The following is a 19505-nucleotide window of genomic DNA, read 5'->3' as shown; positions in this document are numbered from 1 at the left end:
GCTCATCCAATAGATTTCAGTTTGTTGAAAAAAAATTGTTTATCAACCAAGTAAAGTACTTTTGATCAAATTAGAAATAATATATAATATATAATATTATTTCAGCATATAGACTGGAGGCATTACTGATAAGTGTACAGTAGTAACACTATTGAAAGTTCAGGAATTTTCTTAAATATTTAGATTTCTTTTTCTAAACAACACTCTGTGGTATCCCTTGAAATATCACACTTGGCTGACTGGATGAGCGCTTTTCATTTCTGTCTAGTAAAATCATATTAATCTTTAAATTATTCATTGTGCATTACAAGAAATTCTGCAGCCCACCATTGATTTTGTCTTTCTGGTTATGCTGTCCAACTTCCTCTGTCACTGGTAACTAAAATCTGTTTAGGAAGAGAATCACATACACATTCTATTACTTTCCTATTGCCTGTTAGGATCTCAATGAGGTTGTGCAGTGGTTAAGGTATATGACTAATTCAGATGAATGGCAGGACAATTCCTAGGATGAGACTTTGAACTCTAGTTAGTTCATTTCATATTCTGTGGATAATTTGCATGATTAATCATAACAATATATAATGAGTCCTGTGACATTCACTTTACATGTTCATATGCAAATATGGCTACATGTTGATCATCTACTTTTTTAAGTACTGAAGTGAGTGCATAATTCCTATCCATCATCCTTTTACACACTGCAAAATTAGAAATTGATCTGTGAAATAGGAGGAGCTGCAAAAGAGAGAGTTTTTCAGTTTGTTTTCAAATTCAGCCTTGCTATCTGTCAGATATTTTATTTCACTGAGTAAGTGATCAAACATTTTGGTGGCAGCATTGTGCAACACTTTTTGTGCTTAAGCCAACCTCAATGAGGAGTAATGAATGTCATTTTTCCTGTGGTGTTGTAATTATGTACATTATTGTTCCTTCTGGACTGCAGTGGATTATTCACAACAAACTTCAAGAGGGAATAAATGTATTTTGAAGCAGTTAGTCAAAATGCCTAACTCTTTAAACAGATGTCTAGGAGATGATCACAAGTCAGTGCCACATATTATTCCTACAGTACATTTTCGAGAAATGCACACTTTCTTTCTTAAAGTAGTGTTACCACAAGACAATATTCCATGTGACATTATTGAATGAAAATACCCAAAATATGTCAGATTGCTGATTTCCCCCTCTGCAAGATTTGCAATTGTTCAAAGTGCAAATGTGGTTGAACTAAGCTGTCTGAGGAGTTCAAAAATGTTTTTTCCCAGTTTAAATTCTCATCAGTATGGACACCCAAAATTTTTTATGTTACCACCATAGTTATTATTTCCTCACCATGTGTTAACACTTATCATTAGTGTAGCACCTATACATGTACAGAACTGAATATGTTGTGTCATTTTGAAATTGAGAGTGAGATGATTCATGGAAAACTGCTAAATAATACTTTTAAGAACATTATTTACCATTTCTTCTGTTGCTGTTACTGTTTGCTACTCTTTCATCCTTCCATTTATTACTATTGACTTCAATGTTTACTTTTGTTGTTTTGAAGGACAATATAAGAATCTGCTTCAATTTAGTTATAATACTTTCACTCAATTACTCCTTGTGGGCAATTGGCAAATTCTTTCCTTTGTTTCTGGAAGAAAATTTTTCAACTTCTTAAACCTTCTCCAGAACATCTGTTGTCAATGATATTTTATGACTTAATGATGAATATTATCTCGAATGTTCAGTTTAATATGTATTAATCGCAAGGAGGTACAAAGTCAGAATGACAGTCTTGTGTGATTTATATTCAGCCAAGCAAAAGAATATTAACTGCAAGGAGGCAGAAGATGAGAATAACAATCTGTGTGATTCCTATTTGTTTAGCTATGCAAAAGGCTACTTACTAGCCGTGTACTGTATTGAGAGCTGTCCTTCACTTTGCTTTGCTGTACACATAATAACTGGAATCAAACTCCACATAACCCACATTATCCATGTTGGTGTTGATGCCCATTTCTGTTAAAGTGGTGATATTTGTGGCACGTTTTTCTAGTTTAAGAATAATCTGACTATAAGTGGACCACATGAGTATGCATAGAAGCTAAAACACATTTTGTATTGTATGTGCAGCATGGCCGAGAGGAAAAGAAAGGTTGCTGAGAAAATTGTCAAAGATCATTTTTTGTAGACAAGGCACATAGTTATATGTTGGATGAACCTAATTTGTGTCAGAGTATTTGGGCTGGACAAAGAAATTTCCCCAATAGCAAATCACTCGTACAGAAAGATGTGTGAGTGCAATGGGCAGATGACAGATAATCATTTCACTAGTGAATACCTGCAGGTGAATTTGAGTGCTTATATGGTTTTCATTAAAAGCCTAGAAATTGTGCTTCTCATTCTTCCTATGAAAGATTATATGCTTGGAAGATAACTGCTGCTGCTACTTGACATGTTGTGTTTGCATTATGCCATCCATAATGAACACTAAAATTTCTAAATATTCTCATTACACTGAAACTAATTTGAAAATCAACACTAATACTTCTATGCACACCCAGAAGTGCATACTGCAGACAGACACAAGAGACTGTCACTATTGGCAGTTATACTGCATGATATTTCCTGAGGCAGTGAAATTGAAGACATAGTTTGTGACTAAATGACTTGCTCGATTAGTAAATACACAATCAACCACTTCGAAATATTTTCTAGTTCCTAATTATAATTCCTAACTCTGATGTTCTTCATGAAGAACTTTATTGCCCCTCTAAAAGTACTCAGGTGATTTTCTTTCCATCTAAACAGTCATATTTGTACAACCTCTGAAATTGCTCTGACAGTAGTATTTTGTTTAAAAATTCCATATTTTCTCCAATCTTGTGGAAACTGTGCCAGAAACTTCCATTGTAATGCATGTAATTTGATGCTTATTTGTGTGGTGATGGTGACATGTGCTGTAGATCATTAAAGGGGAGAGTTAGAGAATTTTTAGATTTATAAATGAATGAGATAAGGCTCATTCTGTATGCTCAATGTGAGAAATGCTCCTTCAGCTAATGAGCTCTCATTTATTTTCTGAAGGTGCTGTTTTGAAGCTCTGTGAAGGAAGGGAAGGAAGATTGGGGTTTAACATTGATGATGAGGTCACTAGAGACAGAATCCAAGCTAGGATTGAGTGAAGGAAAAGGAGGGAACTAGGTCAACTCTTCTTCAAAGGCATCACTCAGTATTATCATTAAGTGATTTAGGGAAACCACAAGAACATATATCCGGATGGCCAGATGGAGGTTTGAATGGCCATACATCTGAATGCAAGTCTAGTCTGCTAAGCACTGTGCCATCTCACCTAGTCTGAAAATCTTTGTCAGTCCAAGCATTAAACATGATTATAATATCTATCTATTCTCCACAAAGGCTTTGCATTTTATTTTGAGAAGTCATGGCTTCTGTTCATGGTGAGCAGAAAACACTTTTTCACAAATAATTGTCGAATTTCAGGAATCCACTGCATTAGCTCTATGCTATGAGGCAGTTGCTATTATGAACTGAAAACCTTGCTATTACTAACCCTTACCCTCTGTGAGGCCCATCTTCATGTGTAAATATGATTATAACATTCCACTAACTACAAGACCATTAAGGAAACTGTAGAAAACTGGCTGAGATGTGAACCATGTGCCTACCAACGACAATTTCAGAATCTCTTCAACATTGTACCACATTGATTGCAATATCGTGCAGAAATAGCTTAGATGTGTCCATAGTCACACCATTACATGTCAGGATGTTCATAAATTTGCAGTTTCTAACAGCCTTCAGGTGAACTATGATTGTTATTTATCAGTGCAGCTGAGAAAATTCGTTTCACAAAAAGATGTGTTATATAACACCCAGTCTGAGTTGCCACCATTAAGTTTTCATTCACTTTGTATAAATGTTTATATCTAATTATATTACAGGAAGGATTTTGTTGAAAAAATATATAAAAATATCAAATGGAATGTTTCTCTGAAACAATAAATATTTGCCCAACTAATCAGAATAGTTTATTTACAAAATAATTAATTACAATAACAACAGGTCCCAGTCAACTTTAATATCAAGTTGTTTGATTATAAGAAAATCTGATCACAGGAACTGTCCTTTATTCAGTTTGAGAAATATGTTAGATATTGCCTTCTGTAGTGATAAACTTCTGTGAACCAACATTTTAAAATAAGCTTGACATTTAAATACAAATGATATCATGATATTTGCGTAAATGGAGGCACTGATCATATATTTCAGATCACCATATCAGCTTAAAATTATAGTGGTAGATACAGAAATGATGAATGAATTGTAATTAACCATTATAGATAATTCCTCACTTACTAAACAAAGTTCTTGATCCAAGTTGAACTATAGAAGCTTCATGGGAACAGGCAAACTGTTTTTTATTATCAAGCTGGCACAGCTGAGGTGGCTTACAGAAAATAAATTTCAAAGCAACTTCATGGGTTACTGTATTTTAGGGTAACACTTTAATTTTTGTGAGCTGTATCACATCAATTAAAACAGTTTAAATTATATCTTCATTCAGAAAGAACTTGGTCATGTTGGAAATACAGTTTTGAAGCATATTTCAATGTGATCAACAGAAGTTTGGTCCATGAATTTAAAGTGCATTCACATAAAAAAAATTTAATTTGTGTTACTCTAATATAAAGTCTTCTATATATACTTTCTGGCAAGAGCATGTCTCTTGCAGCAAAAACTGATGGCAATATTGTAGAAAAATTTTTTTCTTCATAATATACATTTAATTTTGCCTACAAAATCATTTGCTTTCTTTTAATCTGGAAGACGTTACAGTATTTATCACAATTCTACAGAACGTAGGAGTTCTGAAATATATTTCCATTATTACCTTCCACAGAAGCTGTTAACCAATTTTAGTACTATGGTATACAAGTATTTTCCACTTTTATTATAGTTTCATGTTACATATCTTTAACTGAAACTTCCTGCTATGGGTATCATCAGTTTTATCAATAACTAACCACATAAAGTCTAACATTCTTTGGTCTTGACGAGCATAATTTTAAGAAAAACATAAATATGTACATGTAGTATTGTATGCACTCCAAAATGAATTTACACTGTATTTTAAACCGGTTATGATGATTTTGTATAACATTCTCATCTATTTATCTTTTTATTACATAGCTGTTTATTTACATGGATGCACTCTACAATCTGTACAGTTTTGAACAATGATGAATACAGGTATTCTTTGGGACTAGTACAGCCATTACTCATACCTTAATTACTTTCCTTATGATATAAAACTATTCACTGTTATTTGATACAATATGAAAAAATATTTAAACTTCCGTTTACACAAATGCCGTATCTGATAATTTTTTGTTGTTGTTGCAAGAACTAACTGAAACTTCTGCATTTTGTTGCATCTGTACTATAAAATGGGAAACCTGTTTTTATGTTAACAAGCATTTGTTAGAAACAACAACAAATTGTTTCAGATTTTCCTAGCATACTGTGTATGTCAATTGACTAATTGCATGTGAAGTTGACCTATATTTGGCTAAAATGAAAAACAATTACACTTTGACATTAATCATACTTAGTTTCACATAAAGGCCAATGACAAGTGATTTCTGTTTAACATAATGCCTACACAAAATGAATGACAACTGTGATCAGTACTTACACACCTCTCCAAGTGGCTGGAAGATCTGTATATGATTTCAGTATTTCTCTTCTGTTACGATGTGCATGAAAGTAGCATACAATGAGCAGTAATTATGTTTGAAATAATAATGAGAAAACCACACGCAAGAGTTTCATGATCCTATAGACATTATGTTCACTTCAATGTATCATTCTATTTTAATTTAGGTTCATATTGGCATCTTTAACATCAGTGCTAATGGAATATAAAATATACATAACAAAATATGAAATAACAATCACTCACTTTGTAATGGAGATGCTGAACAGGAGATAGGCACACGAGAATGATACGTAGAAGTGTACAAGTTCAATAGCTGATATATAAATTTCAGTTTCTTTTCCATGCTATTACTCTCTGCTCAACATATCCACCATATGATTGCTTCAGACTCATTTCATTAGTTTTATTCCATCAACAACTTTTAGTTACTGTAGAAAACACAAATATAATTTGAAAATAACAGAGAAATTTGAAATATTAGTACTAAACTGTGATAGATGCATTGTATATGTTCTTTAAAATTATAGGGCTAAAACACTGAATGCTGAACTTTCAGAAGCAAATGTTTCTTTCATGTGAATCAGGCCAACAACACAGAAAAGTGATGAAAGAAATTGTACACTCAAGCCTAAGTTGCCAGATATTATGTCAAGAGGTTGAAATTAAGATAAGAGAGTAATTAAGTATGTAACATGTGAAATTCAAAAGAAAAAGTACACATTCACAGGATGTTAGTACATCACAATGTAAGAATAAGCTAAAAACTGAAAATTAAGATCTTGTCTCTGGAACTCTACTGAACTGGGTTCCATCCAAGGTACCTCTTTTGACAAAGAGGTTTCTATTCTTTCTTTTTACATCTGTACCATTTTCCCCCTATTTTCACATCCTCCTTTTAGCCGTAGCTAAAACATAGGGTTCTGAAAGCCCATTAATCAGTGTCAAGTTTCCACATTTTAATGATGGCTACTTCATATACTTCAAATATAAAGGCCAAAACAACTTCCAGAAAGGTGTGAAAATGTGATCCTGATAGACAGGCTTTTAAGTAATTTTCTAACAATATAATAATTTCATTAAATCTGAGATCTGTGTCTGAATACTTCACTGTAATTCCACAGTTTCTGGGAAAAGTAAACAACTTATGACTGAGACATACAATATAGTTTATCTTCACAATAACTCACTACAACAGATTTCCAAGATACAGTCAACTAATTATTTTAACTGGCACACACACACTTTCTTATCATTACAAAAATACATTTGAAGAAAATTTCATCTTTTGGGCCACTCAGTTGTAACCATTTTAAAAATGCTGATTACAGTGGAACACAGCATTGGATTTGAAGGTTCACACTTTGTTATTTTATAAGTAACAGTCATTGTAACTGAAAAGAGTTGCTTGTGTCTTCATTTAACAACCTTTCTGCCTCTTTAAGAAGAAACCTGCATGTTACCAAAGTTTTATCTGTAGTTTATCACACAATTATCCAACGGCAAACGACAATATACACTACGCACACATCGGCTAGCCAGTATTAGGCAGCACTATTAAAAGTTTTGTCTGCTTTGACAGTTTCTGCACAATTTCCACTATAAAATAGCCCACCTCAGTCGAGGACCTCCGCTAATATCACAACCACAAGTTGACAGTTTGCAGAGAGATTGTGGTTTTGACACACTGAAATAGTTCCATTTCTTAGCTCAGATCAAAAAGTTTTTTTTTTAAATTTCTTTTCTAAAGTATAAAAGAATTGAAAGTTATTCCACTGCCACTTGTATTAACAGTCAGTTTCTTATACACCACCTTTTCACATTCTGAGGTACACTACCACAGTGCATAAGAATATTACTTCAAAGTTTCATTTAGTGAAGCGAATATTAGCACCGATATTTCAACAGGTGGCAAGACGTCTGCTACAATGGTGTCACACGACATATCTAGTATTTCTGCAGGATCCGGCCAGTATAGCTACCCGTACTTAGGCCAGAAGTATCTAGCGATACATTCTTCCAGGGCCATACCGGGGAGAAAAAAGCTCGGCCAGTGCCGAGGATTCGGGCAGAGTGGGGTGACAAAAGACCATCGTAAAAATAAGGAGCAAACAAGTTTCTCATGATTAAGCATTAGGTTGGTATCATTTGCTGAGCAAATAAGAGTCGAGGATATGTACTTTTGCAGCCAATTAATTAATTATGAGGGTTGCCTGTTGTTGTGTTTATGGATGATAAGTGATGCAGTGAACTATGGCGGTGGTGGAGGTGGTTGGAGTGGGTGCCTCTGAGCTGGCAACACCGCATTGCAAAAAAGAGAAATTTTTCAGGAGAATCATAAAGGAGACAAGAAGTGTGAGGTGCAGGGAGCAGGAGTTTGTATGGGGCGGGGGGGGGGGGGGGGGGGAGTGGTGCAATCCGGCCGTGGCATACCAGCCAGGGCCACGAGATCTCATCAGTACAGTCCTGCACTTTCCAAAATGTTACTCACATACAAAAATAGTGACAGTCTAAATGATAATTTCCTTTACTTTTATAGGTGGTAAACAGTTTCAGTTGCCGTAACCATCTTCTGTCCACAATTACGAAAATACAAACACAGATGACGGTTATGATAACTGCAACTGGTCACCAGAAAACAGAAGTAAAAGAAATTGCGCTTTAGACTGTTACTATTCGTTCTCGCACAGATCGAACCTCACAGAAGCCGAAGCTTCTTATCGACGTACATTCGAGACGTAACGGAGAACCTCCGACGCCACACTCCGACGATTTCTGCACGTCCACACCTGACGACAAAAATAAGATACTCCATTTAGCAGACGAAGGTGCTTCTGTGACGGTCACAGTTGGCAGTTGTGAGGAAACACGTCATCAGAGAGCAGTAGGGTACAGTGAGGATGGAGAATCGCAGTCTCACTCGTCGGAAACCTGAAGTGTCGAATGGCGTAGCTCCTCTCTTGGCGCGGAGCGGTTCTACGTTCCGTCTGGCGCACTAGCGAGATCTGGCCGCAAGTCGTCCCGTTCCCGACCGTCTGGGGCCGGAGGTGCGTTTGGGGAAGAGGTGCGGCGCGTGAGAGGCGCCACCGTCAGCCGCGGAGTCGAGGCGCGCCGACGCCGGCGACGGGTCGGCCTCTCGCGGAGCGGCTGGGTCTTCACTGCCATTCCCGGGCAGCGTCAGTGCGACCGCCGGCGGCGGCTTCCGCGTCGCGCGCCAGTCAGCGGACGTACTCGTTGGCCAGCTGGTACTGCTGCGTGTCGACGATGACGCTGGTGTAGCCGGGCTGCGCCAGCGCCGCCTGCTGCTGGTGGTGATGGTGGTGGTGGTGGTGGTGGTGGTAGGGCTGGCCGGCGCCCTGCTGGCCGTCGCCGAAGCTGCAGGCGAGGCCGAACTGCGGCTGCTGGGGCGCGGCGGGCCCGTGCAGCGGCATGCAGAAGGCCGGCGGCTGCACGTCGCTCTCCGAGCTGCTGCAGCTGCTGGACGACGAGCTGAACGGCCGCTGCTGCGGCTGCACCAGGCCCAGCTGCGGCGGCGTGCCGGCCGCGGGGACGGAGGCGGGCGCCGCCGCCGGCTCGGCGTACGGGTAGAACAGCTCGGAGTAGAAGGCGGGCTCCTCGTAGCCGCCGGCTGCGGGGTACTGCGGGGGCGGCCCCACGTAGTCGGCCGCGTAGCCGGCGAGCGCGCCGCTCGACGAGTCGCTGTAGTCGTCGTCGGGCGTGGGCGCGGCAGCCGGCGCCGCCAGCGGCCGGAACTTGGCCTGCCGCACGGGCGAGCGCGCCTTGGCCGGCGGGCCCTCAGACCCCAGCTCCTCGCGGCCCGCGATCTGCTCCACGTTCAGCACCAGCTCCTTCAACTCCTGCTCGCTGCAAACCACAACATACTGTAAGCTCCCCAAACAAAAACAAAAACAAAAAAAAATGGCCCTGGGCACTATGGGACTTAACTTCTGAGGTCATCAGTCCCCTAGAACGTAGAACTACTTAACTAACCTAAGGACATGACATACATACATGCCCGAGGCAGGATTCGAACCTGCGATCGTAGCGGTCGCGCGGTTCCAGACTGTAGCGCCTAGAACCGCTCGGCCACTCCGGCCGGCTCCCCAAACCGGGAGGCGCTCTTCTAACCGGGCGCAGCAACCTGAGTACAAAGTTTAGAGAAACAACTTTACGCGACGGATCTAGGAATACACACTATCTGTTCAGAAGTAGCCGAGCGTCCTTATGTAACGCGGAATTGACCACATGATGTTCAAATGGTTCAAATGGCTCTGAGCACTATGGGACTTAACTTCTGAGGTCATCAGCCCCCTGGAACTTAAAGATACTTAAACCTGACTAACCTAATAACATCACACACATCCATGCCCGAGGCAGGATTCTAACCTGCGACCGTAGCGGTCGCGCGTTTCCAGACTGTAGCGCCTAGAACCGCTCGGCCACTCCGGCCGGCGACCACATGATGTCAACAGGGGCGGACTCTCTGCTATAAAAGTAGGCGGACAGTATTATTAATAGAGAAGCAGTAGCGGCAGAATGTGTCGATCAGAAGAGCCTACTGACTTCTAAAATGGACTGGTCACGGAAAGTCAGCTGAGTAACAAACCCATCAAAGAAATTTCGACCCTTCTAAAGTTGCCCTAGTCGACTGTTAGTGATGTCATTGTGAAGTGGAAACGCGAAAGAACAACCACAACCAAACACAGACGAGGCAGACCTCGTGTACTGACGGAAAGAGACTGTCGAGCACTGCGAATGTGGCTCTAAAACACTGCACGAATCCAGAGGAAGGAATCACTCCCGAGTTCCAAAGCTACCACGAGTTGAGCTACCACAATGACTGCGCGTGGGGAGTTAAAAAAAAGGGATATAATGGTCGAGTAGCTTCTCATAAGTCGCACATATGTGTAGTCAGTGTTTAGCGATGCTTGAGCTGGTGTAGAGAGCAATGCCACTTAACAAAATGTTCAAATGTGTGTGAAATCTTATGGGAGTTAACTGCTAAGGTCATCAGTCCCTAAGCTTACACACTACTTAAACTAAACTATCCTAAGGACAAACACACACACCCATGCCCGAGGGAGGACTCGAACCTCCGCCGGGACCAGCCGCACAGTCCATGACTTCAGCGCCTGAGACCTCTCGGCTAATCCAGCGTGGCAATGCCACTTAACAGTGGATCGCTGGAAACGACTGACTTGGAGTCATGAATTACACCATTCCCTGTGGCAATCCGATGGAACGATTTGGGTTTGACGAATGCCTGAAGAACGTTACATGCCATCAAGTACCGAGCCAGCAGTGAAGTACAGAACGGGGGTTTTCCGGTAATGGTGTGTTTTTCGTGAGTAGGGTGGGTCCCCTTATTGCACTTAAGAAACCGCTAAATGCGAGACGATATATAAACGTGTTTTACAACATTGTGTTTTGCTTACACTAGGACAGTTCAGAGACCATGACTATTTGTATTAGCATGACAATGCTGCATCTGTCAGGTAATGATCTGCGAGCAATAACATTCCTAAAATGGACTGGCCTGTCCAGGGTCCCAACCCGAACCTAATCGAACGCCTTTGGGATGAGTTACAACGTCTATTTCGCTTCAGATTCCAGCATCCAACATCACTAGCTTTCCGGTTTCGGCTCTTAAAGAAGAATGGGCTCTTAAGGAAGAACAGTTATTGACTGAAAGTGTTCCCGATGGAGTTCAAGCCGTCATAATGGCGAAGAGTGGAAACACCTCACATTAATGTCCTCTAATAGGTGTCCGGATGCTTTTGATCGGATTGTGTACTAAATATCTGTATGTGTCACTCCCATAAGGATCGCGCAGACAAGATTACATTAAGTACAGTGCGCTAAGAGGCAGTTAGGCAATAAAAATCCACGCGTTCCATACGTGACTAAAATAGGAATAAGCTGCAATAACCACTAAGCTGAGAAGTACTCTAGGCCATATGGACACCAGATGGGCTCAAATAACCTTTTAGGACTAACTGGAGGTACTTAAAAAATTCCGTTCCACCCTTACTTTCATTTAAGGACTCAATCACATTTGCATAAATAGCATCATAATTAATTATATTATCCTTAATTAATCCTTATCTTCTGGGAGATCCGGATGAGTTGGCACCAGCAAATCCTCTTATCACACTACTTCATATTCAGACTTTTATATTTTTACATATATCAGTTTCCAGATTTCCCAGCTAACTTTCCAAGAATAAAAATTATTATTACTGCCAATTTTTACTTTTATTAATAATGCAAATAATTATTGCTGACCTTGATAGGTAATTACTAATCACTATAATTCTAGTTGCCTCCATTATTTTATCATCATTATTAGTATTACTGTCATTATAATTGCCAATAATTATTTTTTATTAATAGTACAAATTATTATTATTGTGGTTATTACGAAATATGTTTATGTGTTATTCCTGGTGAGATGTAACAGACGACCTTATGGTCCGAATCTGATGAGGCTAAATGAGGAATAAATAAAGTAGTGGGAAAACTAAGAGTCTCGAAAATGACAAGTAAGTCTAGAAATCGCAAGCTATGGTTAAATGTTTCTCAGATTTCTTGCCGCGTGAGATTTGTTTATAAACTCAAGCTTTCAACGACTTCCACTCTCGCGTTTGTCAGGAGTTAATTGTCGTACCGATGGGCCACGAGGAACTTTCGTATCTGTCCATGACATACACTGAAGCGCCGAAGAAATTCGTATACGCATGCGTATTCAAATACGGAGATATGTAAACAGGCAGAATACGGCGCTGCGGTCAGCAACGCCCACATACGACAAGTGTCCGGCGCAGTTGTTAAAACGGTTACTGCTGCTACAATGCAGGTTATCAAGATTTAATTGAGTTTGAACGTGGTGTATAGTCCGCGCTCGAGCAACGGGACACAGCATCTCCGAGGTAGCGACGAAGTGAGGATTTTCCCGTGCGACCATTTGACGAGTGTACCATGAATATCAGGAATCCGGTAAAACATAAAATTGCCGACATCGCTGCGGCCGCAAAAAGATCCTGCAAGAACGGGACCAACGACGACTGAAGAGAATCGTTTAACCCTTCCGCAAATTGCTGCAGATTTCGATGCTGGGCCATCAAGTGTCATCGTGCGAACCATTCAACGAAACATCATCGACATGGGCTTTCTGAGCTGGGGGCCCACTCGTGTACCCTTGATGTGGTCCTTCGAAACATTTTCTTAGCTTAGGGAGTGAAAGATGCTCGGAAAATTTCAAATTCGATGTTCTCCAACCTTTTTAGAGTTGGATGAAATTTCTTTGTTGGACTAATGTCTGAGCTGTGATAGTCACGTATCATAAATATAAGAAATTACAAATATCCGATTGTCGTGTGGTCTCCTTGTTAGCCAAGCAATCAGCCTGGGCCTACATATCCATTTTCGAATTTCTGCATATGCTACAGTCAAAACGGGTGTCAAAAATTACATGTACTAGTTATGCTCGGCTGCCACAGTACATAGGTATTATTGAACAATACCTAACAGCGGTGGCCTTGTTGGTTTAGTGGGCAATCAGACAAGGGCGAGCACCGCCTCAGATGTGACGCGGCAGAAGACGTATGGCGCTTGGTGCTACAAGTTTTGTTTCTACGGGTGAACCCGAAACATATCGCACGTAGGTTTCTTCTTTTTCCAGATGAACCGTATTTCCCGCGCACCAGAACCAGCGCAGTCACGTGGGTCCGTGGGCACGCGGTGAAATATTTATTTCACGATGGTCCTAAAGATGTATTGGGCTTTTGGAACTACCAACAAGAACGTCATTGTAATATTGTACGGAACCCGAAGTATAGGCAATATTTTTCTAATACTTAGGGAGTGCCCTACGCAACCCTCCACGCAGCTGGATCAACAGGTAGGAGGAGATTCCCACTGACTGAGCTGACGACAACACGACCGGATACTGCTGGAATAACCTACGACATGTGTGAAGACATACCTGGATAATCAAGCGTAAGGAGAGTAGCGGTGCAACATGTACGAAGCACATTTTTCGTTTCCCCATATACATTACCTTTCCGAAATTGTTTGTTTCGTTTACTTACTTCACGATGCGGTGTCAATTACAGCCATTTTAGGTGTGGTATAAAGGAAATAAAAATAAAAAATATAAAAAAATTATACTAAGAATGTTCCCACTGTTTATTTCGCCTCGCCTCATCACTCCTAATACACTGACTGCGTGGTTAGGCCTCGGATTACAACACCCGCCCACTCTGCCCTCCCCGCCCTCACTTCCACGCCCTCCTTCCTTGAATAAAAAAAAGAATAAAGGAAAAAGTGGGTACAGGAACAGACTCTGGCTCTGGAGGTTTCGGGTTCAGTCCCAGTTAGGGGCGGGTATTTTTCCTCGTTCCAGTTCCTTCTGGTCAACTCATCTTGCTATCAAATGAGTACCGAGGATCTTTCCCAGGCGTGCAGGCCGCGATGGCCGAGCGGTTCTAGGCGCTTCAGTCCGGAACCGCGCGACTGCTACGGTCGCAGGTTCGAATCCTGCCTCGGGTATGGATGTGTGTGATGTCCTTCGGTTAGTTAGGTTTAAGTAGTTCTAAGTTCTAGGGGACTGATGACCTCCGATGTTAAGTCCCATGGTGCTCAGAGACATTTGAACCATTTGAACTTTCCCGGGCGTAAAGGGCGGCTTTGGTGATTGGTCCCCCACCCTCCCCATTCTACTGTCGAAGCGAAGAAACGCCGCACCCTACCTACCATCAGTCGAACAGCCATGTCACTGACTTGCGACATAGGCGTAACAGCGAGCAGGTGTCACAGAGATGAAAACAGTAACAATGTACTGCAGCTGCGCGTAGCTATTATTCATTATTATTTACTCTCATATTGATAGTAGCGCATGTCAACTCTCCAAAATGCTTATATAAAACGAAACTAGTTCTGCAACAAAGAAGGGGCCTCAATAAATATTACTCTGTGTGGAATAACTCGCCTTCATTGAGTAAATTTACGGCTGTGGTTGTTACTATAACGAAGAGGTCTCTATTGCCTAAAAATGAACTTTTGAACTGAAGTAAATGTCCTGAAATGAAATGAATATATCGACGAGGAAAAGATTAATATAGATACAGTAACATGAAATGTTTAAACAGGAAAGGGGGAAATGGGGAAATATAGTAGTGCATCAAGTACTCTTTAGTACACCGTAAGGTGGATTGCAGAGGGCCTCAAAGCATTCAGTCACGAAAAATGAAGTAAAAACAGAATATAAACTGAGTGGTCAAAATTCAGAGGAAGGATTGCCCCATTTGAAGAAATGCTGTGTACGACGCACGAATATTGCGCCTGCGTGCGGCATAAGATACGAGTATAGAGGCGCTGTCTGAGCAGTTACCGACAGATGCGTTGTGAACAAGGCAGCACATCGTGAGTTAACCAGATTTGGTCGTGGGACGATAAGTGGTGAAAGACACATAGGTCATAGGAAACTGGATATTACAGAAGAATTCGGATTTCCGAGGTCAACGGCGTCTAAGGTGGACTTTCAGTCTCGCAGAGACAATGTTTCCACAAGCGGAAACCGCTACTGAGGACTACCACAAGTGTTTGACGAACAGACTTGATGTCTCCTCTACAGAGTTATATGGGGGATCGACGGTCAACTCGGAGTCACGTAGCCGTCGATTTGAATATGAGGCGTCAGCAAACTATATGTACCAGGACTGTACGGAGACTAAAGCACCGCATAGACTTCAGAAGGCGACGACCGACATCAGATCCGGTTCTTTCCCACGAATTTTGGTAACGCTGTGTGTGAAAGCTCCGCCGTTCTGGGCTCAGGCTGGCCAATCGGAACCGACCGACCGCCGTGTCATCCTCAGCCTATAGCGGTGTTGCGGGGCGTGGGATCAGCACATTGTTCTCCCGGTGGTTTATAAGCTGAAGTCTGAAATAGGCACTGCGTCACTGGCCGTAATCGATGTCTATACCTACATATAAACTGCAGACCACTGTGAAGTGCATGGCAGAGGGCTCTTCCCATAGTACCACGCATTAGGGTTACTTCCCATTGCATTGGCGTATGGAGGGCGGGAAGAATGACTGTTTACATGCCTCTTTGCGCGTGGTAATTAGTTCAGTCTTGTCTTCCCAGTCTGTACGGCAGCAACAGTTTTAGTCGGTTAGTTGGAGCCTGTAGTGGCGCGTACTTACCTGAGCACGTAGTTGACGCTAACGACGCAATGAGGCCGCGAGGATCGGCTATTGTGGACGATCGTGGCGTAGCTCTGCATCCACACCCAGCCACCATCCTTCGTCAGAAACCGGTAGTATTTCGTTGTTACTTGGCCCTTGAACAAAACTGTCAAAACACACATTATTCAAATGCTAGTCGCTACCCACAAGGGACTACATGTTTTAGTAATAAAAGCACACGACTAAATTGGCAGTCATAAAATACAGTAACGGTAGGACTTCAGTCAATATTTCTGCTTCATGGAAAGCTGCAGAACAACACGAAACAGTGTTTTGAAACATAGCAGTACTCTGTAAAACGCCATTCATTCTTGAATATACAGGGTGTCCCTGAAATGTCGCGACAAACTGCAAGGGGTTGTAAAGGTTGTCTTGAGGAGTAAATTGAGGATAGAAACCCGTGTCCGGAAACGTCATCCAACAACGCTACAGAGCGTCGAAGTTACAGGCGTCGGCGCTTGCCACAAGGCCATCCCCTCTGGCAGCAAACGTGACTTCGTGCCCTGACGGACCGTAGGCGGGATGTCTAGGAATCGCAACTGACTGGCACAATCGCCAGTCTAGAATATAGAGCTAACTGCCACGTAGACAAGCCTTGTTTCCTACGAATGCGGTGCTCTGTTGTCTTTCTGGATGACGGTTTCCATCTGCAGTTTATTTTTCTCCCGGAAACCTCCAAAATGTCCACCGTTTTTCGGTATACTGAGGTAGAGTGAAATGCAGATGGAAACCTGTGTCCGATACCGTCATCAGTCACGTCAAAGTAGCATCGCATTCACAAGAGACTAGGCCTTTATACGCAGCAGCCAGCTCCATCTTCTCCAGTGGCTATCGTGGTAATCAGTCTTAATCAGTGAATAACAAACAACATTGTGAGACGTTCTGCCTGCGGTCCGTCAACGTAGAAAATCGCGTTTGCTGCCGAAGGGATTACCTAGTGACAGGTGCCGGCGCATCTAACTTCGACGCTCTGTAGCGTCGTTGGATTATGTTTCCGGAAACGGGTACCTGTCCACGATTTGTTCCCCAAGACAACCTCTACAACCTCTCGAAGTTTGTCACATTTCTGGGACGCACTGTATAGATAAATGTGAAGTAACTCACATAACAGTCACAAGAAGTAAACAATCATCATGGACCCCAGACGGTAAGTTCTCTCGTGCTTGAAAAATGAAAAATTAATAGTTAGTGGCAGACTTTCTTTCAGCAGCCCAACAGTAGACTACAAAGCGAGATGGCGCAATGATTTAGAGCTGAACGGGCTATCGGTATTTGCGTTCCTCCAAACCTCTTTGCTGCGACTGGCTAGCTAAGTACGTAAGTGTCAAATTAGGCAGTAGGCAAACGGTTTCATCTTTTGTCGGACGTTATCTGTTTGTAAGTTGCCTCCTTTTGTAAGATTTGATTGCCTTCAAGTTATATGGTAGTACTTCGAGAAAGGAAGGGGGGTTAACTGTTTCTAGAATAAGACGCGTGTCTACGTGGTCTATCACACCATTCAACGCAAAAGAGGGTAGTGAGTACCACGAATATGACACACGAATTGAGGTGGTAGTCATTAAAACAAAAGGGTTTTCGCTACGGCAGGACCTTCTCATGACATTTCAGTCACTAGCTTTTTCCTCAGAGTGTGAAAATATTTTGTTGGCACCCACCTACATTGGGAGGAAGGATCATCATAATAAAATAAGAGAAATCAGAGCTCGCACGGAAAGTGTTCGTTTTTCCCTCGCGCTATTCGAGTGTGGAATGGTAGAGAAGTAGCTTAAAGGTGGTTCGATAAATCCTCTGTCAACCGCTTAATTGTGAATTACAGAGTAACCATACAACTGCACAAGTCCTAAACTTCTACTGTGCAGACACATCTTTTCCGAGAGGCTTCCCCAGTTCTCTGTTGCTTGAAAGATCCAGTTTTCCGTAAGTTTTTATCCTTGGCTGTACATTTCCAGTTGGCCTGTTTGCGTAGTTTAATACGCAGCGCGCTAGCTTGCGCGACAAGGAGGTATGCCAGATCCGGATCGAAGGGGAAACTGTTACGGCGACCAGTCACAGATGGCTCTAGCGTTCCGCTTCTAACGACCTGTGTGTCGACGGGACGTTTAATTCTGACGAGCCCTCCTTCCTTCGAACAGACAGCACGGCCAATTCGGCGCAATAATGGATGCGACTGCGTGCAAGTTCTTGCGAGTGGACAGGCGGCAGTATTAAATCATTAGCAGGATTCATTAAAGTTGCGCCTGGCCGCTATCGGGCGCGTGTTTGCTCAGGCGGCGGCGCCGTATTATGTCATTATCTGATTCACCGGAGGAGACATCCATAAATAGCTTAGTTACACATCCTTGCGCGTGCGCCGCGCCCCCGCCCCCATCCTCCCCTACTAGGGGCACTCTGCCTCTGGATTAACTACTCGTGCTACGACCGGGCTGTAAAAAGAAAATTAAATCACGAGCGCTGTTGGCTTAGGACTACCGTTGGGCCAGCAGCTAATATGGGTGCCTGGCGAGGGGGGGACTCGTACCCCTGCCGACGAGACCCTGCCCTTACGAGCTGCCTTACTGTGTTGTATGGCGGAGGTGTGTGCTGTGGCATACCTGAGCAGCTCGGTACCAGCATTACGCAAATCACGTATTTCAAAGCTAACGCTTCCATGTAACCCGGGCAGAAATCGATAACGCTGCAACTAGAACCTCCAACAAGTTACTTAGGGAACACCAGGAGATTCGTAGAAGACGTGTGAGTGATGGTGAAGAAGAGTGAACTGGAGTATTCAGTGAAAACAGCGGAAACAGTGACATATTAAGTACGCTTCACCTTACCAGTATACGACTGATGGTACTGAAAATATATAAACGATACAAACTATATGTCTCAATCTTTAAATGTGTGCTTCCGGGTACTCAGTCGAGCTGTCGTTTCCGTATTATACACGATACTTCGACAGCCGACCCAGACGTTTTCTTCAGGTCCTGCTAGTTGTACTGTGCTCTTTCGTGTATTCGTTGCTTAGGCTTCAACATGAATGCGAACTATTAATTACGTCGGGCCGTTATTTACATCCGAGTTCGACTCTTGATGCCCACAACGCTTTTTGATGCATTTTTCAGAGTATGCAACTGAGACTCTAAGGGTATTTAAATTGAGACTATTTTTTAGTGTCATTTCTCTGATTCAGCACTGAACTAAGACGTTAAGTAGAATTTAAACAAAGTACATTAATGTTACTAATTTCCAAATACCATTTTCAATTTAGAAGAAATTTTTCTGTCTGATATCTGTATTTATATAGGTTTAGTGTAAATTTAAAAGCAATGAACATGTTAAAATGCATTTTTTTATAAAAACTAAACGAATTTTGTGACATAACTTGCGTGTATATCAGGAATGACGGCCCACTAATTGAACAGCGTGCGAGGTGACACAGTGGGAAGACGGCAGCTCATATATCCGTCCAACCATCCAGATTCAGCTATTCCGTGATTTCCTAAAAGCGCTCAGGCAAATGCCGGGTTGCTTCTTTAGAAAG

General features: G+C 42.0%; 1 protein-coding gene across 1 annotated transcript in view; it reads right to left on the bottom strand.

Annotated features, from left to right (window-relative positions):
• Positions 1-8949: 8949 nt before the first annotated feature.
• The window catches only part of LOC126471011 (single-minded homolog 2), a 136438-nt gene continuing 125882 nt past the window's right edge, over positions 8950-19505 (bottom strand). Inside the window, exons 8-10 of the mRNA XM_050099070.1 lie at positions 15941-16088; positions 9301-9595; positions 8950-9231 (exon numbers count right to left, since the gene is read on the bottom strand). Coding sequence (XP_049955027.1) covers positions 8950-9231; positions 9301-9595; positions 15941-16088 — 725 coding nt within the window. The remainder of the gene's footprint in view (positions 9232-9300; positions 9596-15940; positions 16089-19505) is intronic.

The sequence above is a fragment of the Schistocerca serialis genome, chromosome 3, assembly GCF_023864345.2.
Source record: "Schistocerca serialis cubense isolate TAMUIC-IGC-003099 chromosome 3, iqSchSeri2.2, whole genome shotgun sequence".
Taxonomy (NCBI): Eukaryota; Metazoa; Arthropoda; class Insecta; order Orthoptera; family Acrididae; genus Schistocerca; species Schistocerca serialis.
Note: the sequence above shows the minus strand (reverse complement) of the source record. Positions and strands in the feature narration are given on the sequence as shown.